The sequence below is a fragment of the Plecotus auritus genome (assembly GCF_963455305.1).
Source record: "Plecotus auritus genome assembly, chromosome: 10".
In the NCBI taxonomy this organism is placed as follows: domain Eukaryota; kingdom Metazoa; phylum Chordata; class Mammalia; order Chiroptera; family Vespertilionidae; genus Plecotus; species Plecotus auritus.
In genome coordinates, this window is record NC_137785.1 from 15614268 (window position 1) to 15640954 (window position 26687).

General features: G+C 41.8%; 1 protein-coding gene across 2 annotated transcripts in view; it reads right to left on the reverse strand.

The window, feature by feature from the left end:
• Window positions 1-26482, reverse strand: part of ZNF112 (zinc finger protein 112) — a 31743-nt gene extending 5261 nt beyond the window's left edge. Inside the window, exons 1-6 of one of the 2 annotated variants that reach the window (XM_080643757.1) lie at window positions 26369-26482; window positions 20825-20886; window positions 18928-18957; window positions 15257-15383; window positions 10349-10444; window positions 5413-6540 (exon numbers count right to left, since the gene is read on the reverse strand). In XM_080643757.1, coding sequence (XP_080499883.1) covers window positions 5435-6540; window positions 10349-10444; window positions 15257-15383; window positions 18928-18942 — 1344 coding nt within the window. In that variant the 5' untranslated portion in view covers window positions 18943-18957; window positions 20825-20886; window positions 26369-26482 and the 3' untranslated portion in view covers window positions 5413-5434. Of the gene's footprint in view, window positions 1-5412; window positions 6541-10348; window positions 10445-15256; window positions 15384-18927; window positions 18958-20824; window positions 20887-26368 lie in introns of those variants that run through there. The other variant, XM_080643756.1, reaches the window with a different exon arrangement.
• Window positions 26483-26687: the final 205 nt, after the last annotated feature.

Genomic DNA, 26687 nt, shown 5'->3' on the forward strand with positions numbered 1-26687 from the left:
ATTGGAGGTACGGCAAAGGGTCCTTGTGTGCGCAGAGAGGAAGGGTGGCTGAGAGCCTGGCTGACTTTCTCTGGCGGAAGGGGGAAGGAAGCCCCCGACCGCACTGAACCCCAGTTCTGACTGCACTGAACCCCAGTCCCGGGCGAAACCCCGTGGACCCAGGCTCATACAGGGGGAGTCTGGTAGAGAGAAAGGCACCCGGAGACTCAGAGACCCGGAGGGGACCCGGTGGAGCCCCGGCAGGCAGGGTTCTGAAGGCGTGCGCGCCAGTGTGCACAAAGACTACAGAGGTTGCCACAGGCTTTCCCTAGCACAAGGGAGTCCGAAGCTCCTGACTGCACTGAACCCCAATTCTGACTGCACTGAATCCCAGTTCCAGGCGAACCCCTGGGGACCCGCGCTCTTACGGGGGGGAATCTGGACTCTCGGGCGGAGACTCGGGAGCCGGGGAGGGCAGAGGTCTGCAGGTGCGCGCATGCCAGTGCGCACAAAGGCTGCAAAGGTTGCCACAGGCTTTCCCTAGTGGAAGGGAGTCAGAAGCCCCTGACTGCACTGAGCCCCAGTTCTGACTGCACTGAACCCCAGTTCCAGGCGAGCCCCTGGGTACCCACACTCTTTTTTTTTTTTTTAAATATATTTTATTGATTTTTTACAGAGAGGAAGGGAGAGGGATAGAGAGTTAGAAACATCGATGAGAGAGAAACATGGATCAGCTGCCTCCTGCACACCTCCTACTGGGGATGTGCCCGCAACCAAGGTACATGCCCTTGACCGGAATCGAACCTGGGGCCTTTCAGTCCGCAGGCCGACGCTCTATCCACTGAGCCAAACCAGTTAGGGCGGTACCCACACTCTTGTGGGGGGAATCTGGACTCTCGGGCGGAGACTCGGGAGCCGGGGAAGGCAGAGATCTGCAGGCGCGCTTGCGCGCAAGGGCAAGGCTGACTGGAAGCCAAGACTGTCTGCTCCACCCTGAGGCTCCACCCTGAGACTCCACCCCATCCAAGCTGAGCACAGAGGCTATTGCAATTTGGCAAGTCTAATCCTATAAGGCTGTCTCCAGCACCGAACTTCTCCCAGCGTAGACACAGCTGATCCTTACAGCCAACTGGCCTGGAGGTCAATTCCTCCCAGTGATACCAACAACAATCAAGACTTAACTACAACAAGGCTGTACACACAGTCCACAAAGGGGTGCACCAAGAGTGTCCACCTCAGGTTAACTGGGGAGGCCGACCCACTGGGCCATATAGGAAACCTAGCACACAAATCTACCCTACCAACTCAGGGACGCAGTGAAAATGCGGCATCAAAGAAACAGATCACAAACAAAAGAAATGGAGGAAAACAAACGACTGGATATAGAATTCAAAACCATGGGTATAAGGCTTTTCAAAAATATCCTAGAAAAGGCCAATAAATATAACGAGACCCTCGAAGATATGAAAAAGGACCAACTAGAAATTAAACATACACTGACTGAAATAAAAAATATTATACAGAGACCCAACAACAGACTAGAGGAACACAAGAATCAAGTCAAAGATTTGAAATACAAAGAAGCAAAAAACACTCAACCGAAAAAGCAAAAAGAAAAAAAAAATCCAAAAAGTTGAAGATAGTGTAAGAAGGCTCTGGGACAACTTCAAGCGTACCAACATCCAAATTATGGGGGTGCCAGAAGAAGAGAGAGAGCAAGATACTGAAAACCTATTTGAAGAAATAATCACCGAAAACTTCCCACACCTGGTGAAAGAAATAGACTTACAAGTCCAAGAAGCGCACCGTACCCCAAACAAAAGGAATCCAAAGAGGACCACACCAAGACACATCATAATTAAAATGCCAAGAGCAAAAGACAAAGAGAGAATATTAAAAGCAGCAAGAGAAAAACAGTTCATTACCTACAAGGGAGCACCCATACGATTGTCAGCTGATTTCTCAATAGAAACTATGCAGGCCAGACAGGAGTGGCAAGAAATATTCAAAGTGATGAATAGCCAGAACCTACAACCAAGACTACTCTACCCAGCAAAGCTATTATTCAGAATTGAAGGTCAGATAAAGAGCTTCACAGATAAGAAAAAGCTAAAGGAGTTCATCACCACCAAACCAGTATTATATGAAATGCTGAAAGGTATTCTTTAAGAAGAGGAAGAAGAAAAAAGTAAAGAGAAAAATTATGAACAACAAATACATATCTATCAACAAGTGAACCTAAAAATCAAGTGAATTAAAAACCTGAGGAACAGAATAATCTGGTGAATATAATACAATCAGGGGCATAGAAAGGGAGTAGACTGATAATTCTCAGGGGGAAAGGGGTATGGGGGGGTTCAGGAAGAGACTGGACAAAAATCATACACCCATGGATGAGGACAGTGGGGGGGAGGTAAGGGCAGAAGGTGGGGTGGGAACTGGGTGGAGGGGAGCTATGGGGAGAAAAAGGAGAAACAATTGTAATAATCTGAATAAAGGTTTATCTAAAAAAAATAAAAATAAAAATAAAAAAAATAAACACACACACACACACACACTAGGGGCCCAGTGCACAAACTCATGCACCTTGAAAGGAACTGTGGGCCATGAGGTTGCGATAGGTACAGGGGCAGATCTCAGCCCATCCTCCACGACCCCGCCTGGCCCCTCCCACCATGGCCCCCCAGTCTCCTGTCTACAGGCAGACCTGCTCCCGCCACTGCCACTCCCACCTGCTGATGGCACCGGCCTGCTCACACCTGCTGAAGACACGGAGCAATTGGGGCCGGTGCCAGCAGTGGGTGCAAGCGGGGCCGGCACTGTCAGCAGGTGCAAGTGGCAACTGCTGCCTCGATCGCCCCTCAGGAGCAGGGGGAGGTGGAGAAGCCATCAGGGGTGATCAGAGCCAGCAGCCACTGCTAACACCCACTGATGGCACCGAGCGATGGGGACTGGCGCCGGGCACCGGCAGCGGGTGTGAGCAGCGGCTCTGGTGCCAGCAGCGGGTGCAAGCGCTGGGCGGGACCGCATGTGGGAGCGAAGAATTTTCAGTAACCACCAGAGGCTCGCCCTGATGACAGCAACTGGCACCCTGCCTTGGTCTGGCACCCCCGCTCACCTGCTCCACCATCCCACTGCAGCCGATGCCCACCATGTTTCACGCATGCCCCCTGGTGGTCAGCGCGTGTCATAGTGACTGCTGTTCGGTTGTTCTGCTGTTCAGTCTATTTGCATATTAGCCTTTTATTATATAGAATGGATATATATATATATTTTTTTTTTTTTTTATTTATTTTATTTTTTTTTAAGAAAATGGCTCTTCTTTGGCTACATCAGGAATATAAGTAGAATTCATATAATTGGGGATACATGTTTCAAAGTCAGGACTTGCAACACAGCTGGATATTGAACGTGGTGGCCCTATTCAAAGGTTTAGTAAAACCATACGCATTATCATGGATTGCCTGGAGATGCCAAGGAAAAAACAGAAGGGGATAGTCTCAAATTAGAATATTTTTCAAGTGGACAAATCCTTTTTGTCCTGATAATAACTTCTTCTTTTATCTCTAGCACATGGGCATGATAATGTTTGAGTTTGTCTGTTAAATTCTGTGCAGAAGATGGCAAATATAGATCTTTAATCAATGTTTGAGGCATCATGTGGACTATCTCTCATAAGGTATTTATCATCATGAGAATAATAAGTTCTTTTAAGTCACTGTAAGCCTTTATCAGCTTTAACTCCTTTCAAAGGATATCTCACAATTACCAAGGGCCATGGTGCAGATCAGAATGTGAAACAGAGACAGAATTTCAAAGACATCAGAAAAAATGGAGACTGAGGGAGGTAAGCAGAGCCAAATTTCATGGCACCTGTAGGTGTCCTTTAAGGCAACTTATCAAACAAACAAAACTCAGTAAACACTGAGTTTTGTTGGCTTGCACCATTTTATTGTAAAGTTAATGTTTAGGGACTCTTATACTAGAGGCCCAATGCATGAAATTTGTGCAAGGGGCTCAGCCCTCGCAGCCGCAGTGGCTGCCTTGGCCCTCACAGCACCCTGGCTTCATCCAGAAGGTAGTTCAGCTGTCTGGTCTAATTAGCATATTATGCTTTTATTCTTATAGGTATTTTAAATCTTGAGGATAAATTTTTTATTTCTGAGAGATTAATGTGAGAAACATCAATCAGTTGCCTTCTGTACCTGCCCCGACCAGGGATCTAACCTTCATGTTAGGTATGTGCCATGACTTGGAATCAAACCTGCAACCTTTATTGGTGTACTAGATGACATTCTAATTAATTGAGCCACATGGCCAGGAGAATCTTTTTCCTTTCTAAAATAACGTTTAGCCAGCCAGTGTGGTTCAGTGGTTGAACATGACCCATGAACTAGGAGGTCATGGTTCAATTCCTGGTCAGGGCACATGTCCAGCTTTTGGGCTAGATTCCCAGTAGGGGGCGTGCAGGAGGCAGCCAATCAATTATTCTCACTGATTTTTCTATCTCTCTCCCTGTCTCCCTTAGCCTCTCAAAAAAAACAACCACCAAAAAACATATTTAAAATAACCTTTATGTTACTATATATTTTCTCACACAAAATCTTACCTGTAGCCCCTCCTTATCTTTGAATTAGTAAAAGGACAAAGGAAAAGGCCATACTGATGAGTGTGTGACTTTCTACTTGGAAACTACCCTGCATTGATCCCAGGGTAACACTTATGGCACATTTTTAAGATTTCAGTCCTTAAAAAAATTCTTAGTGATGTTTCTGGCTTCTCAAAAGAAAATCTTCCATTATTAATATTATATCACCTGAAGGTGAAATGAGGCATATTATAGAAGGCATGTCAGATAAAGTAAATAGCTTATATGTAAAAAGTTGGGCCTTTAGCTAGAGTTAATCATAATGCTTATAGTTTTGTTTTGGTATCATCAAAAACATTCAATATTCATCCAAAAAGATACAGTTTAACATGTCGTGTCTTTTGGAACTGTCATGGTGGCTTCAGGACCTGAAAGCAGCTTGTTAGTGAAAGCCCAATTTCTTACAAATTTCAATAGAAATTTATACAAAATTTATGACATAAGAATCTCTCAAATATACAAAAGAGATTTAAGTTTTTTCTGACCAGTGTTTTTAATGTTAAAGGCATAGAGAGGAAAAATGTAATTTCATTTAGTTTCAGGCTCTCATGGAAAAGATCACATATTAACTTAAAATAAATCAACTTTTTTTGATGGAGAAAATACGCACTACAAAAGAGCACTGAAAGACATCACTTGAAGGAGAATTTATATCTTCTTAGTAATCCTTTAGAGTTTGAGAAAGTCAGCCATTCCAGTCCTGTATTAATTCATTCAATAATGAAGATGTCATACCAGGTGTACCGGTTAATAATGCGGATTTTGTAATCAAAACACCATAATTTCAAGAGAAACATCAAAAGTTCTTTATTCAAAGTAATGTCCATTGCTAGCTACACATTTCCCCCATCTTTCAGGTAATTTGTGGATACCGTCCCAATAGAACTTTACTTGTTTTGAGGCAAACCATTCAGAGACCCAACTTTCCACTTCTTCATATGTTTCGAAGTGCTGCCGAGAAAGTGCGCGTGCCATCGATCGGAACAAGTGGTAATCTGAAGGAGCAAGGTCTGGTGAATATGGCGGGTGGGTTAATACTTCCCAGGCAAGATCTTTTAACGTGTCTTTAACTGGTTTTGAAGTATGAGGTGGTGCGTCGTCATGAAGCAAAATTACTTTGCCATGTCTTCTGGCCCATTCTGGTCGTTTCATGATCAAAGCGTGGTTCAAATTGATTATCTGTTGTTGGTAGCGATCAGTATTAACAGTTTCACCTGGTTTTAGAAGCTCATAATACACCACACCTTCCTGATCCCACCAAACGCAAAGCATTGTCTTCTTTTCGAAGCGATTTGGCCTTGCAGTCGATGTTGATGGTTGACCTGGATCAACCCCTGATTTTGTGCATTTGGGATTCTCAAAATAAATCCACTTTTCATCGCCAGTCACAATTCGATGCAAAAAAGACTTTCTTTCGTGCCGTTGAAGCAACATTTTACTAATGACTTTTCGGTTTTCCATTTGTCTTTCATTCAGTTGATGTGGCACCCATTTTCCTTCTTTTAAAATCTTTCCCATTGCTTGTAAACGATCAGAAATTGTTTGCTGAGCAACGTTTAATCTTTCTGCAAGTTGTTTTTGAGTTTGACCCGCATCTTCATCCAATAATGCTTGTAATTGTTGGTCTTCAAACTTTTTCGGTTGACCTGGACGTTCTCTGTCTTTCACATTGAAATCATCACTTTTAAAGCGTTTAAACCAGCGTTCACAAGTATCTTGAGATGGAGCATGTTCACCATAAACTTCCCGAAGTATACGATAACTTTCAGCAGCACTTTTCTTCAAAATAAAGTAATGAATTAAAACTTCCCGCAAATGCTCTTTTTTTGGCACGAATTCGACATTTTTAAGTGTAAAAATATCTATGATGTTAACACCTTCAGCAAATTTGACATATGAAGTTTTGAAGCTTGCTGTCAATACAACAAAACAGCATACATATCAAATCACATATATATCAACATATGTGTAACTCCATCTATTGAAAAAAATCCGCATTTTTAACTGGTACACCTAGTAAAACCCAATGTATTGGGTCTCTGAATGGTTTGCCTCAAAACAAGTAAAGTTCTATTGGGACGGTATCCACAAATTACCTGAAAGATGGGGGAAATGTGTAGCTAGCAATGGACATTACTTTGAGCATGCCAAAAAATATATTTTTTGCTTATCTGACAAAAAAAAAGGTACAATTTTTATTTTATTTTATTGATATTTTACAGAGAGGAAGGGAGAGGGATAGAGAGTCAGAAACATTGATGAGAGAGAAACATCGATCAACTGCCTCCTGCACACTTCCTACTGGGTATGTGCCCGCAACCAAGGCACATGCCCCTGACTGGAATCGAACCTGGGACCCTTGATTCCACAGGCCGACACTCTATCCACTGAGCTAAACCAGTTAGGGCAAAACAGGTATAATTTTGATCATTCACACCAAACAGCTATGGTTGTGTTGGCTGTTGTCATTTTTTTATTTGATAATTTAAGGAAAAAGAGGTCAGTGCTCTTAACTAAATAGTCAGGTGTTGCTTGTTTTAAAAACTCTTGTGGCACACCGGTTAAAAATAGCTGTTTTAAACAGTTTTAGATAGTAAGAGAAATTAAGGCATTTTCTCGACAGAGGATACAGTAACAATAATGTTTTCATTATAGACTCATACTTAAGCTGCTGTGTGGGTTACACTCTTAACCACATCTGAGGCTTACCTTGCTTTAACAGAACATATTTACCTTATTGGACCTTTTGTCTGTTTCTACTTCTTTTTCTCACAACTGAATTAATTCTAAATTTGTTTTAGAAGGCTATTAATTATTGATTCAATTTCTTTAATAGATACAGGCCTATTCATATTGATTCTTTTTTATTGTGTAAATTTTGGCAAATTGTCTTTCAAGGAATTAGTCCATTTCATCTAGGTCAGTGGTCGGCAAACTCATTAGTCAACAGAGCCAAATATCAACAGTACGATTGGCCCTAGCTGGTTTGGCTCAGTGGATAGAGCATCGGCCTGCAGACTGAAGGGTCCCAGGTTCGATTCCGGTCAAGGGCATGTACCTTGGTTGCGGGCACATCCCCAGTGGGGAGTGTGCAGGAGGCAGCTGATCAGTGATTCTCTCTCATCGATGTTTCTAACTCTCTGTCCCTTTCCCTTCCTCTCTGTAAAAAATCAATAAAATATATTTAAAAAAACAAAACAAAACAGTACAACGATTGAAATTTCTTTTGAGAGCCAAATTTTTTAAACTTAAACTTCTTCTAACGCCACTTCTTCAAAATAGACTTGCCCAGGCCGTGATATTTTGTGGAAGAGCCATACTCAAGGGGCCAAAGAACTGCATGTGGCTCACGAGTTGCAGTTTGCCGACCACAGATCTAGGTTATTATTTGTGGTCAGAGAGTTTGTTCAGAAATATTATTTTATTTTTATTTATTTTTTAAAATCTACTTTATTTTTATTATTTTTAAAAATCCTTACCCAATGCTATTTTTCTATTGATTTTTAGAGAGTGGGAGAGAGGGAAAGACAGAGAGAAATGTCGACGTAAGAAAAACATATCGATTGGTTGCCTCTTGCACAAACCCTGACCAAGGCCCGGGCCGAGAAGAAGCTTGGAACCAAGGCACGTGCCCTTGACTGGAATTGAACCCGGGACCCTTCAGTCCACAGGCTAATGCTGTAGCTACTGAGCCTAACCGGCGAGGGCCATGGTATTCTATTAATATCCTTTTAAAGCTCATGGGTTCTAAAGTCATGTCTCCTCTTTCATTTCTAATATTAGTAATTTGTGTCCTCTCTTTCTCCTTAATTAGCCTGGCTACATTTGCATGTCAATTTTATGCATCTTTTTTCCAAGAACCACTTTTTGGTTTCACTGGTTTTCTCTACTGATTTCCTATTTTCAATTTTATTGCTTTCTGCCCCAATTCTCATCCTTTTCATCTGCTTACTCTGGATTCAATTTGCTCTTCTTTTTCTAGTTTCCTAAGGTGGATGCTTAGATGTTTGAATACTTCCTTCTTTTCTAATGCATGGAATCAATCTTCTTCTAAGTACTGCTTTTGCTGCATGCCAAAATTTTGATAAGTTGTTTTCCTTTTCTTTTCTTTTCTTTTTTCTTTTTTTTTTTTTTTATAGCAAAGGTGGAGATTTATTGAAGAACAAGTACAGACTCCCACATGGGGAGAGGGAAGAGCCCCACAGAATGGACTCCCACGTAGGGAGGGGGAAAAGGATCCCGAGTTGTTTTCCTTTTCATTTTGTCCAAAATATTTTTTAATTTCTCGAGAGTTTTTTCTTTTACCCATGTGTTATTTAGAAAAGTGTTGTTTAATCTCCATGTATTTGGGGATTTTCCAGTAATTTAATTTACTAATACCTACTACTTAATTCCATTGTGGTCTGAGAGCCAACGTTTATAATTTTTATTCTTTCAAATTTGTTAAAGTATGTTTTATGGTCCATGTTTCATGTGAGCTTGAGAAGAAGAGTTCTATTTTTCATATTTTTAAAAATATATTTTTATTGATTTCAGAGAGAAAGGGAGAGGGAGAGATAAAAACACCAATGTTGAGAGAATCATTGATCAGCTGACTCCTGCATAGCCCCTACTGGGGATTGAGCCCACAACCTAGGCATGTGCCCTTGACTGGAATCAAACCTGGGACCCTTCAGTCCGCAGGCTGACGCTCTATCTGCTGAGCCAAACCGGCTGTGGTAAGAGTTTTATTTTTCAAATTATCCACATTAACAATGGCTCCAACATCCAATTTCATGCCACAAAGCTATCATTTTAGAATTAGTTTTAATTCAGTCCACAGGGAAAAATATATAATGTTATGAAAACAAAAACAAGGTTATGTGGGTCAGGGGCAGAGAAACTCGGCTATTTCTCTTTTTCACTGTAGGGAATGACATTCAACTTGGGACAGAAAAGGAGATCAGAGTAGAAGAAACATTACCAGGATGTTTGTGCTCACATAAATGTCAAACTTGAAAGGTCTACTTCAAAATGTTAGTTAAATACAGAGACTATATAGGGGTTAGAGAATGGGAGGGGGAGCAGGATAGAAGGGGAAGATAAAGAGCTGGGCATATGAATAAGGAAGTTATCGCCAATGCAAAACTGTCTCATGTGAAATTGTTGCACGGGAAGCGCAATTATAATGTTGGCATTGATCATGTTTGATATTTATTCTAGTTAATTAGTGATTCTTAATCTTTTAGGAATAATGGCTACCCATCTATGAATATTCAAGGACACCTAAACAGAATTAGGACAAGCATTCATCAGATGACAAAATAACATTCTGGAGTACCCTTTGATTACACTGATTTATTCTATACCTACCAGCTAGCTATCTCAGGGAGGACTGGTGACAGTGAAGACAATGCGTCTATTAACCAATTCATTCACTGAAGGCAGAGAGAAAACCAAGACAAGGAACCTGAAGCAGAAGCGTAAATGATAGGTCTGGGGGGCAGCAGTGGGACAGTGTAGCTGGAACAGAATGAATAGCAAACAAGAGACCGTGGGAAGATAGGAAAGCTAGAGGGTGCGAGGGCACAGAAATCTGAAGGCCTAACAGCCACGGTAAGTACTTTAGATTCTACCACGTGTGAATGGAAAGCCTTCAGAGGTGAAACAGAGACGTGATATGCTCTGACTTGTTCGAGGAGGGGCCCTTTGGCTGCTGGGTTATTGCTGGACAGTTCTCACCTGAACACCCATCTTTCTGGGCTTCTGTCTCCACCATCAAACGCGTTTCTTCTCTCTCCAGCTGGAATATAAGGTCTGGTTTGAAGAGCTGAGTCCCTATAAAAAGGCAAGGAGAGCAAAATTTTTAAAATTTGAAGTCCAGTTTATCATTTTCTTTTCTGAATCATGCTTTTGGTGTCCCATCTAAGAACTCTTTGAAGGTCATGAAGATTTTTTTCCTGTTTCCTTCTAGAAGTTTCATAGTTTTAGATTTACATTAGATCTCTTATCTATTTTGAGGTAATTTTTTGTGTGAGGTGTAAGACATGCAAACAGATGCATATAGGCGTCCAAGGTTTCTGCTCCACCTGCTGAAAAGATTGCACCTCTCCCCTGAATTGCCTCGGCACCTATACTACATCTACAATAGTTTCAGCTCAGTTGATTAGTGTCATCCCCATAGGCCAAGGTTGTAGGGTTCCTTTCCCGGGTCAGGACACATATAAGAATCAACTAATGAATGCATAAATAAGTAGGATGACAAATATCTCGTCCCCCCTCGCTTCCTGCCTCTAAATAAATAAATAAATACATGTAAAACAGTTTCAGAACTGCTTCTTCCATATGTCACTATAAAAGCAGACCCATTGGGAAATGTTCAGGATTGTAATTCATTCTCTGCTCCCCCTCTCACTGTACCTAAAACTAAGGGTATATTGTTATATACTGTGTTCCCTTAGCTACTTATATGAGTTCTTTCTTTTCTCTTCAATCTGGTTATGGTATTAATTGCAATTTATTAATTGCAAACTGAATTCATTTGTTTCATTTTTATTTTAGTTTTAGATTATCATCCCTTTGCATTCTAATTTAATTTTTATAATGTGTTGAACTAACATATTTTCTAAAGTCCAAACTAGATAAGAAGCTATACTCTAAGAGGTGTGATTCTCTTCCACATTCCTTCCACACTGTTACTCCCCACCCCCCATAAAAACTTGGTTATTTTTCGATTAATCCTTTTGCGTTTCTTCTTATAAAGATAGAGATACGTGCTCAAAAACCTAAAAATGGAACTCCCATTTGACCCAGTGATCCCACTTCTAGGAATATATCCCAAGAAACTAGAAACACGAATCAGAAAGGATATATGCACCCCTATGTTCATAGCAGCACAATTCACCATAGCCAAGATTTGGAAACAGCCTAAGTGCCCATCAGCAGATGAGTGGATTAAAAAACTGTGGTACATCTACACAATGGAATACTACACTGTGGTAAAAAAGGAGTTCTTACCATTTGCAACAACATGGATGGAGATGGAGAGCATTATGCTAATTGAAATATGCCAGGCAGAGAAAGATAAATATCACATGATCTCACTCAGTTGTGGAATATAATGAACAACATAAACTGATGAACAAAAATAGATCCAGAGACAGAGAAACATCAATGAGAATGTCAAACCTCAGGGGAGGTAGGGGACAGTGGGGGTAAGGGGGAGAGATAAACCAAAGGACTTATATGCATGCATATGAGCCTAATCAATGGACACAGACAACAGGGGGGTGGGGCATGAATGGGAGGTGGGGGGTAATGGGAGAATAAGGACACATATGTAATACCTTATCAATAAAGAAATTTTTTTAAAAAAGATAGAGATACGTATATTTACTTATTTCTTCTTCTTTACAGAAATTACAGTATGTGCCCGGCCAGAGTGGCTCAGTGGTTGAATGTCCACCTATGAACCAGGAGGTCAAGGTTCAATTCCCAGACAGGGCACGTGCCCGGGTTGTAGGCTTGATCCTCAGTGGGGTGTGCGGGAGACAGCTAATCATTGATTCTCTCTCATCATTGATGTTTCTTTCTCTTTCTCCCTCTCCCAAATAAATAAAAAATATATTTAAAAAAAAAAGAAATTATAGTATGCTATTAATGGTCCTTTGTACTTTGCTCTCTTCAGGAAAAATTTCTAGAAGTGAATTGCTAGAAAAGGGTTAATACATAGTTTTTTTGTTATTTTCTTGTTGGTTTTGTTAATACCTGAGGATATTTTTTCCATTGATTTTGTTTTAGAGTGGCAGGGAGGGAGGGGGAGAGAGAGAGAAAGAGAGACAAAGAAAGAAAGAGAGAGAGAAACATCGATGTGAGAGAGGCACATCGATTGGTTGTCTCCCACATTCATTGTGCTGGGGAGTGAACCTGCAACCCAGGCACGTGCCCTTTGACAGGAAATGGAACCCGCAACCTTTCTGAGCACAGGTTCTAACCACTGCTAGGGTTCTAACCACTAACACTGGCCAGGGCAGGTTAACACATAGTTTTGTTATATACTGTCAAATTCCCCTCCTTTGTGGCTGTATCATTTTGTACTACTACTTTCAATGCATGAAAGTTGTTTTATTTCCCACAGCTTTGCCCAAAAAATGTTTTAATTTTTGCCAATCTCATGGGTCAGAAATGGTATTTCAAGTACATTTTAATCAATGTCTCTCTTATTTTAAATAAAACTGAACATCTATTCACATGTACATATTCACATGTAGTTTATATGTTATGTATATGAACATGTGCGTGCATGCACATACACACACACCCCTACCTCCTGGCTCTATCCCATGAGACCAAGAAACAAAATGACAATGATAATTCTTAACACCCAGACCTTGGTGTTAAATACCATTCTCTAATAAAGTAAGTGGTTGATTCCAGAGCTGGGGCAAAGGAAAACATGAGCATTAACATAAGGAAGCGTTAAAAGAAAACGGGCATATTACAAGGGCACAAGAGTCAACTTAAAAGGCTGGCCAGGTTGGGGACAATTTTAGTACCAAGCTATTATAGCAGTAAATTGTAAGTCATATTTAAAAAATTTCACAAGCCCCTATAAATAACAAATAAATGAATTTGCTTATTGTAGAACGTCAAGTGCTGACTGCTAAATATGAGGGAAGTACTAAGTCAGAACATCATTTTGTAACTATCGTGGTAAAGACTGAATAAGGCAAGAATCATCATTGGATGCTAAATATTAGTGTGGTCTTAAAAAGTGTTGCCTATGATTGCAAAAGGAAACAGCAGTAATTTTATTGTGGAGAAACTGGACAGTGTCTTGACGATGATCAAATTAAAATCGCCCACAAGGGACAGGTGGTGTGTCTCTAAGATGTGATGCCTCAAAAGGACACACCGCTCCCAATGCAGAGTGCCAGCCAGAAAGGATCACCTGGATCTCATTAGGAGGAAAGACTAGGAATGTTCTATCAGAATTGGGGAACAGGTAACAATAAATGTCACTGCCATAAAAAATAAAGAAATGCTGTGGAAAGGTTCTTAATTAAAGGTGGTCAAAGAGACATGACAACTTGACTAGATCCTAGACTAGATCTTGCTCTGGAGGGAGAAAAAATGCTATGAGAATGGACTCTGTTCATAAAATTAGAGCATAAATGATAGAATGGATAAAAGTATTATATCTGCACTGGGGATATGTAGGAAAATATTCTTACTTCTACAAAATATACTCTTCAGCAAAGAATTAACCTTGCCCAAAGCGAAGTATGGTCTTTGCCCTCAGCTCTCGGGAGGCGGTCTCGGAGCCCTCGGAATGTCCTACTCAATGAGAGTGTCTTTCTTACCCCGAGGCCGTGGGCCAGACCAGATAGCTTAACAATGTGACTATGGTGGGCGTTTGGGCCACGTGCTATCAGCTTGATTTCCAGAGGGGCTGGAAACTAAGGTTAGCCACACAGGTGTCCAACCACATCTCCCTGACCAACCCCCACAAAACTCTGGGCACCAAGGCCCGGATGCAATACACCATATGTACTGTCCAACACTTTGCTGGAAGAGTTAGTGCTGCCCACGACTCCACTGGGAGAAGACGACTGGAAGCCTGTGCTGGAGACTCTCCTGGACTCTGCCCCATGCATCGCCTCCCTTGGTGGACTATTTCATTTCCAGGTAATAAACTGTAACCATGAGTATAACAGCTTTCAGTGAGTTCTGAGAGGCTTTCCAGCTAATTATCAAGCCTCAGGGTATTACTGGAGACCCCGGAACTTGCAATTGGTGTCTGAGAGAGTGTACTCTTGGGGACTCCCAAACTCTGCATATACACTGAAGTATTTGGAGATAAAGGGAGATGGAGTATGTAAGTTACCCACAAAAGGTTCAGGAAAAAAAATGTTATGAACATACATACATTTACATGAATATACATAAACTATAAAAGAGAAAGAATCCTGCCCTGACCGGTTTGGCTAAGTGGACAGAGCATCGGCCTGTGGACTGAAGGGTCCTGGGTTCGGTTCCGGCCAAGGGCACATGCCAGGGTTGTGGGCTCGATCCCCAGTAGGGGGTGTGCAGGAGGCAGCCTATCAATGATTCTCTCTCATCACGGATGTTTCTATCTCCATATCCCTCTCCCTTCCTCTCTAAAATCAATAAAAATGTATTTTTAAAAAAGAGAGAAAGAATCTGAGCATAAATGATAAAGCAAAGGTGTAAAATGTTATTTCAGGGGGATCTGGGTAAAAGCTAAATGGGTGTTCTTGTTCCCTATATTTACTTTTGTAAATGTTCTGTAACTTTAAAGTCAAAGTTACTTACAAATACACTGTTAAAGCAAGAAACAGAGTACGTCTGAAAAGTCCAGTTAGCAAACAGTTACTGACACCCTGAGAAACAAAGAAGCTGGAGCAGCTCACTACGCTGATCTCATGACAAGCCAATGGGGCAGGGCCAAACGTGCTCATTCACAGTTCAAAGGACAGAAACGTCTTGCCTTGGTCACACGGGGATTACGAGGACTCCTAGATGCCCAAGCCCAGAGGATGAAGGCAGGGGTCCCAGAGCTTTAAACAGCTGAGCACATAAAGACACCCAAGAGGCTGACACTGACTTTACAGAGGGCACCGTCCTCACCCACTGAGACCAGGTTCCGGAAGTTCTCCAGAGTCACGTCTCGGTACAGTTTCCTCTGGGACGGGTCCAGCAGCCCCAGCTCCTCCTCCGTGAAGACCACAGCCACGTCCTTGAACGTCACCGGCTCCTACAACACCAAACACACACAGACTATGTTTATGGAAGAAGAGCAGCAATGAGAAAATCTAAGTATGGGAAAGTGTTCTGGCCTCTGAGGCACCTGAGTCACATTTAAGGAGCTGCTTTCTATTTGCCTTCCACACGGCTAATTCCATCCATCAAAAGGGCTGCAAGAAAAGAAATCCTAATACTTAAAATTGCTACCTTTTGGCAGCACAGCTATAGGGAAGTTCGTAGAACTCTGCTGCATCACTAGCTAATATTTTTTTTATTTATTCATTTATTTTTAATTATTTTTTAATCCTCACCTGAGAATACATTTTCCATTGATTTTTAGAGGGAAAGGGAGAGGGAGAGACAGAGAAACACCGATGTGAGAGAGACATATCAACTGGTTGCCTCCCCCATGCCCCAACCAGGGCTGGGAGCCTGCAATCGAGGCACATACCCTTGACTGGAATCTAACCCAGGACCCTTCAGTTACAGGCCAACGCTCTATCCACTGAGCCAAACCGGCTAGGGCCATGAGCTAATATTTGAAATTTTATCAATAATGTCATCTATCCGAAACCGGTTTGGCTCAGTGGATAGAGCGTCGGCCTGTGGACTGAAGGGTCCCAGTTTCGATTCCGGTCAAGGGCATGTACCTTGGCTGCGGGCACATCCCCAGTAGGAGATGTGCAGGAGGCAGCTGATCGATGTTTCTCTCTCATCGATGTTTCTTTCTAACTCTCTATCCCTCTCCCTTCCTCTCTGTAAAAAATCAATAAAATATATTAAAAATAAATAAATAAATAATGTCATCTAATAATTGTGACATTATTGCAGCTAAAAGTCCTAATAATCCCTGTGTGACAAAGGCAAAATGTTTCTGTCCTTTGAACTATAAATGAGCACATTGTGGCCCTGCCCCATTGGTTTGTCATGAGATCTGTTTAGTGAGCTGCTAATATTTTAAATTTTATCAATAATGCTCCAGAGAAGATTTAGTTCTCCCCTGTGTGATGAGTCTGTTTTCCCTTTTACACACACACTCCACTTATTTGTTAACTTCCAAGGCACCAGTCACCCTGATGGTTTAAGTACGTAGACCAAACTCTGTAGCCATCTGGAGCGTGCAGCATTTATGGTGCTGTGGCTCGGGCCCAGCTCTGCCTGTGTTCACACTGGAATGTGATGCTGGCTGTGTGGCCTCAGACAAGTTCCTCATGCGTTCTCATGCCTATACCTTAGGGCACTGTTAATAAAATGAGTGACTATAGGCAAAGTACTTAGGAACAGTGTTTGGCACATAGTAAAACCCAGTAAGTGTTAGCTATTATTGTGATTATTGTCATCCCATTTCAGGGCTGCATAGTCATTCAAGGAACTGATGGTCTAGAATATATTGATATATACAAATAATGCATGCTTACTTAGTTTCAGATTATCTATTATAGACAGTTTGCAAAAATCCCCTTTCACAGAGAACTCAGTTCCTGGAAATCTATTGATTATCTCCTTAAAATAAATTCCAAAAAGTAGAAATTGGTAATTTTGAAGAATCATCTTTAAAGTTTTAAAATCTTAACAGCAGGTTTTTCCTTCAAAAAGGTTTTTCCAGCCCTGGCCGGTTTGGCTCAGTGGATAGAGTGTCAGCCTGCAGACTAAAGGGTCCTGGGTTCGATTCCGGTTGGGGGCACATGCCCGGGTTGTGGGCTCGATCCCCACTGGGGGGCATGCAGGAGGAAGCCGATCGATGACTCTCTCTCATCGTTGATGTTTCTATCTCTCTCTCTCTCTCCCTTCCTCTCTGAAATCAATAAAAACAATTTTTTTTTTAAATAAAAGGTTTTTCCAACTTATTCTTCTTCCAAAAAGTGTAAATTCCTAAACCTCTATACCCTGGACAACACTGGACATGAATACTTTAAAAAAAAATTCTTTGATAATATCAGAAGTAAATTTGGGAAGTAAAAAGCAGTCATTTCATAACATTTTCACAAAATTTATTAGTAATGAAGATCATTCTCTTTTTATTTATTTGCTGGTTATCTCTGGTTCTTGTTTTGTAATAATGCTAATTTGGGGGCCAATTTTTGTCCATGTTTGCTATAAATATTTTTCATTTTACTTTGCTATTTGTCTTGTAACTTTTTGCTATAGGGAAAGTTAAAGATTTGTTTTCTTTAATTTTTACTCAAGGGTGTTTTTATTGATTTTTAGAGAGTGGCATGGAGAAACAGGGAGAAAGAAACATCAACAAGAGAAACAGCAACCGGTTGCCTTCCTATGTGCCCTGACAGGGGACTGAACCCACAACCTAGGTATGTGCCCTGACCAGGAATCAAACCCGCAACCTTTTGGTGTGTAGGATGATGCTCCAAACAAATGAGCCACCTGGCCGGGCAGGAAAGTTAAATTTTTTCAATAGAGACCTGTTTAATTCTGCATTTCTGGCTGGAACTCCAAACATCACAAATTCAGGTCTTGGTCTCTGAATGAGAACGGTGGATGGTTTTAAAAGCTTCTGCTTCTCTTTATACCAATTAGTATGTCTGATATTCTTAATCCAGATGCGAAAGGCTTTGGAGTGGGCCGCATGCTTATCTTCTGTAAGAACCTGAGGAGGACCTGAACATACATGAACCTCTATGTTCATGATAATAGTACAGACGATTCTAAGTCCCCGTCAAAGCAGTGAATAAAGTGCAGGTACTTTATTTATGACTAAATTAAGTACCTATATTACTCTAATAAAATAAATATATGAATGATGAAACACATAAAGGCATGCAAGCAGACATACACATAGAGAGCCTCAGGTCCTTCCTGGGCGAAAGGATGTAACTAGCTCTTTTTGTATGAAAACATCTAACACTATTTTTTTCTGAGTTCATCTTCATTCAGTATGATCCTGTGAGACAAAACCATTTTTAGGTAATCTTTTTACAAACTACCTTAGGGACAAAAAAACACACACATGCTTTTTAGTTTTAAGTCCCTGGAACAAGGACAAATTATATTAGAATTCTCTCAGAATTACTTTTTTAGTAAAGATTATATGTAGAAAACTGATACTGCTGTGCAAAACTGCAAGAATCCTCGAGAACTTAAAAATTTGTGAATGGGAAACAGTTAAAGAGCGGGGGCTAGAACATTCATTGAAGTAATAGTAGATGACAAAAATTACGTGCTATAATTTTAACTGAAAATAAAAACCAATTCAAAATTGCATCTATTACTTCAAGTACAGTTATGAATGCACATGAAAAATGACCACTGGTGGGGAGGGGAGGAAAAAGATGATTTGTAAGCAGAGTAATAGCTTGTGGGTTTTTCTTTTCTTTTTTTTTTAAATTTCTAGCCTCTTTTATGCTATTATTTGTGAAATAAAATGATTAAAAAAAGCTAAAAGAAAAAAATTTTCAAATGAAACAAAAAGCATGCCTTATAAATGGTATTAAATGTCTAGTGTCATTCTTTATACTGGTTGAGGGAGAGAAAAAAGGTATCCACATACTGAGAAATGAAATAACATGTTAAGTGACAGAAATAAAAATGCCACTCACCTGGAACTTGGTCATTTTCTCCTTCTTTTCCTAGGGAAAGGCAGAACAAGATAAGAAAGAAGCCATGGGAGAAAGGGAAATAGATCTTTGTGCAAATTGGAAAAGGCTGTCCCTTCCCCCAGGCAGATGCTGCCACATACACCTTAGCAGGCAGAGTGTGTGCTGGATTCCAGCTACCATTAGGCTATTCGGAAGGATGCCTGAGTGCATGAGACAGCCTCCAGGCTGTACCCAGAAGTCCTCACACAACTTGTGGCTCCTGAGGTATTCTTTCTGATCCTGAGAAATGTGGGAAAGGAGAAGTGGAGGAATGTACTGGTTAAAAGTGGACTCTGGCCTGGCTGGTGTGGCTCAGGGGTAGAACATCAACCTGCAGACCAGGAAGTAACGATTCTATTCCGGTCAGGGCACATGCCCAGGTTGCCGGCTTGATCCCTAGTGGCCGGCATGCAGGAGGCAGCCGATCAAAGATTCTCTCTCATCATTGATGTTTCTCTTTCGCTCTCCCTATCCCTTCCTCTCTGAAGTCATTAAAAATATATTAATAAAAAAATAAAAAGTAGACTCTATTGTCCTAGCCAGCATTTCCCAATGGCTAGAGCATCAGCCCAAGAACTTAAGGGTCTCGGGTTCAATTCTGATCAAGGACACGTACCTGGGTTGCTGGTTCCCCACCCCGGTTGGACAGGTGCAGGAGACAACCAATTGATGTGGCTCTCTCACATGGATGTTTCTCTATCCCCTCTCCCCAGCCCTCTTCCTTTCACTCTCTCTAAAATTAATGGGGAAAATATCCTCCAATGAGGGTCAACAACAACAAAAAAAGTGGACTCTGTTGACAATTCCTTTTAAGATCTGACATAGCTATATTTTGGCTGTACATTTACTATATATTGACACTGCTATAGATATTTAAATACATGGTTAAATGAATAAACCTCTCTATGCTTCATGTCTGTGATCCACAACATTAGGATAATAGCACCAACATTATGATTGTTGTTAGGAACATATGCGTGAGTAGTGGAAAACATGCCAACATTTCCTATTATCTTGTAGCTGCAGAAAAGCAGATACTACTCTCCATTATAAAACTGTCCCTGCAATTGTGTCTTGTAAGACATCTAGGTGGCAGGGATTATGGCTTCTTACTTAATAATTTGGTTTGTGGCCTGAGTAATAACATATGTTTAAACACTGAGACCATCCTTTAAAAGGTTTAATGGCTGGTAAATATATTTCCTAAAGTGGGAGAAGCCTCAAATAGCACACCCTCTTCCCACAAGGATAGCACGAAAGATTTAAAAAGCCCATGATGCTACTCCATTTTTCAACTCTGAAAAGTGTTGGCTCAGCGCTCAACCCCTGGAAGGACTTGGGTTCTTCCTCAAAATAATTCAATGTTCTTAACAGATATTTAATATTGTTTACCTTATTTACTGTTCCCAGGCAACGACAAGATCATCTGTGAAAAACAAAGAACTAAAAAAATGGGCCACGAATAAGGCAGAGCCTTTTATTTATTTTTATTATTTTTATTTTTTATTGATTTCAGAGAAGAAGGGAGAGGAAGAGAGAATCATTGATTGGCTGCCTCCTGCGTGCCCCACACTGGGGATCAAACCCGCAACCTGGGCATGTGCCCTGACTGGGAATCGAACCATGACCTCCCAGTTCGTAGGTCGTCACTCAACTACTGAGCCATGCTGGCCGGGCAAGGCAGAGCCTTTTAGCCCCACTGTGGGAGGTTTGCTTCCCTAGTAGAGTACCCACCCCTCCCAGTTCCTGCCCACAGGCCACTGCTATAGAAGCCACAAAATGTATGCATAACTACTAAGAACAAGTATTAACTTGGCCACATAATTAGCAATGAAAAGAGTTGTTTCCTTTCACTTACCCAACATTTATGGATCACCTTCTAAAAGGGCTATAAATTTCAGATCTTTATTTGCTCAGAGCCTAGGGTGAGAGAACAATTAGATAATTAGCAATTATACCACACACTGATAGATGACAGAGGAGAGTTTAAGTAGGGTCCTTTGGGAGAACATGGAAGGGGCCCTCAAACCCAGACTGGATAAGGGAGGGGGCTGGAATGGGCTCAGTGGAGAAAATGTGGCTTGATCTTAGCCTTGGAGGATGATAGAGCTGTACTAGCTACTAAGAGCTAATCAGAGTACTCCAAGAGATTTCAGGTCAGAGGGCACCTGGGGCAAATGAGGAAGCAGAAAGGTGGTAAGAAGAACCAAATCCTGTGCTTTAGAGGAATTGCCTCATTTAATCTTCATAATAACCTGAGAGATTGGGACAGTTTTTACAGCTAGGAATACTGGCAAAAAAGCTGAAGAGAAAATATATCTGATGGTCATCATTAATCATTAGGGAAATGGACATTATAATGAGATACCAATACAGACCTATTAGAATGTCTAAAATAAAATTAAAAAAAAAGAATAATTGCTGACAAGGATGTGGAGCAACTGGAAGTCTCAAAAGTCATTACACGATTTGGCTGTTTCTTATAAAGTTAAACACACACTTTCCATGTTACCCAGCAATCCCATTCCTGATTATGTATTTTGGGGAAATAAGCACAAAAACTTGTACACATATGTTTACAGCAGCCTATTCATAACTGCCAAAATGTGGATACAACACAAATAGCCTTCAATGGGTGAATGGATAAACTATTGTATGTCCATCCTATATAATAAAAGGCTAATATGCAAATCAACCAAACAGCAGAACGACCAGTCGCTATGACACGCACTGACCATCAGGGGGCAGGCGCTCAACTCAGGAGTTGCTCCCTGGTGGTCAGTGCGCTCCCACAGGGGGAGTGCTGCTCAGCCAGAAGCCGGGCTCACAGCTGGCGAGCGCAGCAGAGGTGGGGGGAGCCTCTGCGGCAGCACTAAGGAAGTCTGACTGCCGGCTTAGGCCTGCTCCCTGTCAGTCAGACATCCCCCGAGGGCTCCCGGACTGCGAGAGGGCTCAGGCCGGGCTGAGGACCCCCCCACTCCAGTGCACGAATTTTGTGCACCGGGGCCTCTAGTAATTACTATACTAACCAGTAATAAAAACAAATGAAGTACTAATACATACAACTTGGATGAATTTCAAAGACATTCTACTGAAAGAATGCAGCCTCAAATGTGGAGAAAAGGGAACCCTAGTACACTGCTGGTGGGAATGCAGACTGGTGCAGCCATTATGGAAAACAGAATGGCGTTTCCTCAAAAAATCCGATATGGAACTGCCATGTGACCCAGTGATCCCACTTCTAGAAATATATCCTAAGAAACCCAAAACACCAATCAGAAAAAATGTATGCACCCTTATGTTCATAGCAACACAATTTACAACAGCTAAGATCTGGAAACACCCCAAGTGCCCATCAGTAGATGAGTGGATAAAAAAAGCTGTGGCACATTTACACCTGGGAATGCTATACAGCAGTAAAAAAGAAGGATCTCTTATCCCTTGAGACAGCATGGAGGGACCTGGAGAGTATTATCCTAAGAGAAATAAGCCAGTCAGAGAAAGACAAGTATCACATGATCTCACTCATATGTGGAATCTAATGAACCAAATAAACTGATGATCAAAAACAGACCCAGAGTCACAGAAGCATGAACAGACTATTGAACCTCAGAGGGAAGGCAGGGGAGGGTGGGTGGGAAGAGAGCAACCAAAGAACTTGTATGCATATATGCATAACCTGTGGACACAGACAATAGGGTGGGACAGGGGGTGGGGCAGGCTATAAGGGGTCAATGGGGGGAAAAAGGGGACATATGTAATACTTTCAACAAAAAAAGATTTAATTAAAAAAAAATAAAACTCACCAGAAAAAAAAAAAAAGAAGAATGCAGCCTCAAAAGGTCCTATCTGGCCTGGCCAGTGTGGCTCAGGTGGTTGAGCATCATCCCATGAACCAGGTCACCAGTTCCATTCCAGATCAGGGCCCATACCCAGGTCACCAGTTCCATTCCAGATCAGGGCCCATACCCAGGTTGTGGGTTCGATCCCCAGTAGGGGGTGTGCAGGTTCTCTCTCCTCCTCCCTCTGAAATCAATAAAAAAACATTAAAAAAAAAGGTTCTGCCCAGCCGGTGTGACTCAGTGACTGAGTGGCGACCCATGAACCAAGAGGTTACTAGATTGATTGCTGGTCAGGGCCCATGCCCAGGTTGTGGGTTTGAGCCCCAGGGGAGGTATGCAGGAGGCAGCCGATCAATGTTTCTATCTCTCTATCCCTCTCCCTTCCCTTCTCTCTAAAAAAATTAATAAATAATATATTTTAAAAAATTTTTTAAAGAGTGTGATTGACAAAAACTGGGTGCTGTTTCCTTTAAAAAAAAGGTTCAGTCTGACATGAGTCCGTTTACAAGACATTCTCAAAAATACAAACTGTAGTGTTATAGTGGTTGTTCGTGGTTGGTACCAGGATAGCAAGGGGTGATTATAAAGGGAAAATAGGAGGGGAGTTTTGAGGGGTTATGGAACTGTTATGTATCCAATGATGGTGGTAACTACATTAATCTGCAATGTGTTAAAATTAATAGAATTTTTAGATAAAAGAAAAAAGAGTCAATTTTACTATACGATACCTGTTTAAAAAAACACCCCTTTTTTCTCCTGTAGAATGAAGATCAGGTTTTTATGAGAAGTAAGTTAATATCTGTAAACCATTGGAAACACTGCCTCGCTCAAAAAACACAGTATTAATGTCAGCTGTTCTCATTTCTACCAATGTGGTTCTGAGGAAATTGGTTTTAAATCATCAAAATAATTGCTCATGAACTTTTTAATTCTCTGAAATAGAATGAAATAAAACAAATTCCATAGCTCATTAATACTATGGGAGATTAAGGAACATCTCCAAGGGTCATTTCTTTTTTTTTTTTTAAATATATTTTATTGATATTTTACAGAGAGGAAGGGAGAGGGATAGAGAGTTAGAAACATCAATGAGAGAGAAACATCGATCAGCTGCCTCCTGCATACTCCCCACTGGGGATGTGCCCGCAACCAAGGTACATGCCCTTGACCGGAATCGAACCTGGGACCCCTCAGTCCGCAGGCTGACGCTCTATCCACTGAGCCAAACCGGTTTCGGCTCCAAGGGTCATTTCTATTCTGCTTTGCTACTTAATTTCAATTTCAGAAACTGAACTGCGGACCCCTCATGCCAGCTATCTTTTGAGTACCTACTCTAACCGCAAACCCTTGCCAACCGTGTACTTCAAGCTGGCACACACAGGACGATATGGCTGTTCCCAGCAACAGAAGAACTGTCAAGTGTGTGGAAGGAGAGAAATAAGAAGCAAAGAGCCACAAGACACAGGTAAGTCCAACTGGGTATGAGAAGACAAGATTCATCACCATCCCTCGCCAAAGTGCCCCCTCGCCTTCTCAAGCACCATTCCCCAAGGGGCAAAGCCTGAACACCTTAGAGTAGCTGCCAGCATATCCTTTTCTTGGTCTTGGATATAAACGAAGTATGATAATCCATTTTTAACAATTATGGCAATAAATCAATCACTATCATACTGACTCAACGTTGGGGATTTGCTTTAAAATACCGAAACATTGCCCTGACCGGTTTGGCTCAGTGGATAGAGCGTCAGCCTGCGGACTCAAGGGTCCCAGGTTCGATTCCAGGCGGGGGCATGTACCTTGGTTGCAGGCACATCCTCAGGAGGGGATGTGCAAGAGGCAGCTGATCGATCTTTCTCTCTCATCGATGTTTCTAACTCTATCCCTCTTCCTTCCTCTCTGTAAGAAAATCAATAAAATATATTTTTTAAAAAAAATACCGAAACATGAAAATTTGGAGGGGAGGGGTTGATGCAAGATTGGCATGTTAACAAGGGTTGAATTTGGGTGATGGCTCCAAAGGGGTTCATTATTTTATTATTACATTTGGCTATGATTATAAATTTCCATAGTATACACTTCAAGGGAAATGAAAACCTATGATACCTATTTTGTAAAACTTAAGTAAAAATCCAAAAATCTATGGAGCAGGAAAACATTAAAGTATTACTGTTATCTCTGTATCCTGTGGTCCTGAATAATTAAATCTTTTTCTTTATACTTTGTCTATTTTAATTTTTAAAAATGTGCAATCACTTCTATAATCAGAATTTGAACTATAAATATAATTTCAAATAAAGTACAATTAAATTGCAGATAATTAAAAAAAAAATCTTATCAAAAACTCAAAGCTCACCGACACAGCTTTCATGGCCCTCTACAAAAAATCAAAACATGCCTTCTCAAGCAGATACTAAACACGTTAAGAACTAAGACAATAGATGGAAACTGCCTCAATTCAAATCCCAGCTCAGCATCTTACTAAGTGATTTAGGACAATTTATGCTCCAGTGTCTCCGTTTCCTCATCTTTAACAGAAGAACAGTAGTACCCCTGACCTCCATTGGGCTCTTATGAGGATTAAATATTAATGTATATAAAACTCCTAGAATAATATTAGCACCTAATGCTTAAACATTATCGATATTACTCATGCCAAGTACACCCCATCCCTTCCTGCATTATTCAACAAATATCCTGGCATCTTGGAAGCAAAAGAATTTGCGGATGAGTGAAGGAAATTCTCCTCCCCTAAGAGATCGAAGAGGAAGAAAATACGCTAAATCCTACTCGGTTGAGGCTCTGCCGCCAGGAGCCAAAGGGTCCTCGCCTCCTCCCTGCAGCCCTTTTTAAGGAGTCCAGGCTAGGATGGAAAAGGGGCGGAGAGAAATGAGAACTTAATCATCAACTCCCGTATTCATTAGCAGTGGACATCCCAGGCAACAGCCAGGCGTGACTGCTCTCCAAAAATTAAAGTGAAAAGCATTATTAGAAATCCGGGTACTGCCCCGCTTCCTTCAGAGATCAGAGCAGGACCAGGGAGCGCCGACCCCATCCCGGGTTCACACAAGCTTTCAGGGAACTCGGCGCTTCTCCGGAAATGACAAAGTGCTGGTAACAAGAGACGTATTTGTCCCAAAAGACAGGCTTTCGGTCTTTCACTTCGCCACTCTCATTTAACTCTCAAAATACCTTTAATAATAAGGTAGACACACTAACACCAACTTGAAGAGGAAACGCAGTCAGAGACACTAAGATGCTCTCCGAATAGCATTTCGCTAGGAACGGAAGCGCCGGCCGGTGGTCGGGAAACTGTGTGGGAAAGTACTGAACCCGGGAGGCCCTGCATCCCAGCGCGGTACGACCCAGGCTGGGCCCTAAGCGGGGATGCGCGAACCGCCCCGCAGTCCCGCAGGCTCATTCAAAGGGAACACAAGCCCGCCCTTCGCCGCAGGTGGGCTCTCTTCCTCGCGGTGGACGGCCTGTTCACCACTGGCCCACAGCAAAGCGAAGGAAGGTCAGTGTGGGCGCGGGGAGAGGCACACGGGGAGGTGAGCGCTCACCTTTCCGAGAGGAATGAAGGCCGCGGCCTCGAGTACCTGGGGCGGAAGTGACTCGGCCTACAGAGACCTCCTGGACTACGCTTCCCAGAATTCCCGACGGGAGCTGGAACACAGCCTCAGCCTCCTGGAGCGGAAATTATCCAACTACAGTGTTCCCAGACTACACTTCCCAGAATTCCCAGGCCATTTCGTCGCCTTCCTAGGGCGGAAGTGCCGGCTGTTATACCAAGAGTCTGGATTGTATTTCACAGTTTACGGATCCGGAACGAATTCCATAACCCCGCTTTCCTGGAGCCGAAATACTTCCAATCATAGAATG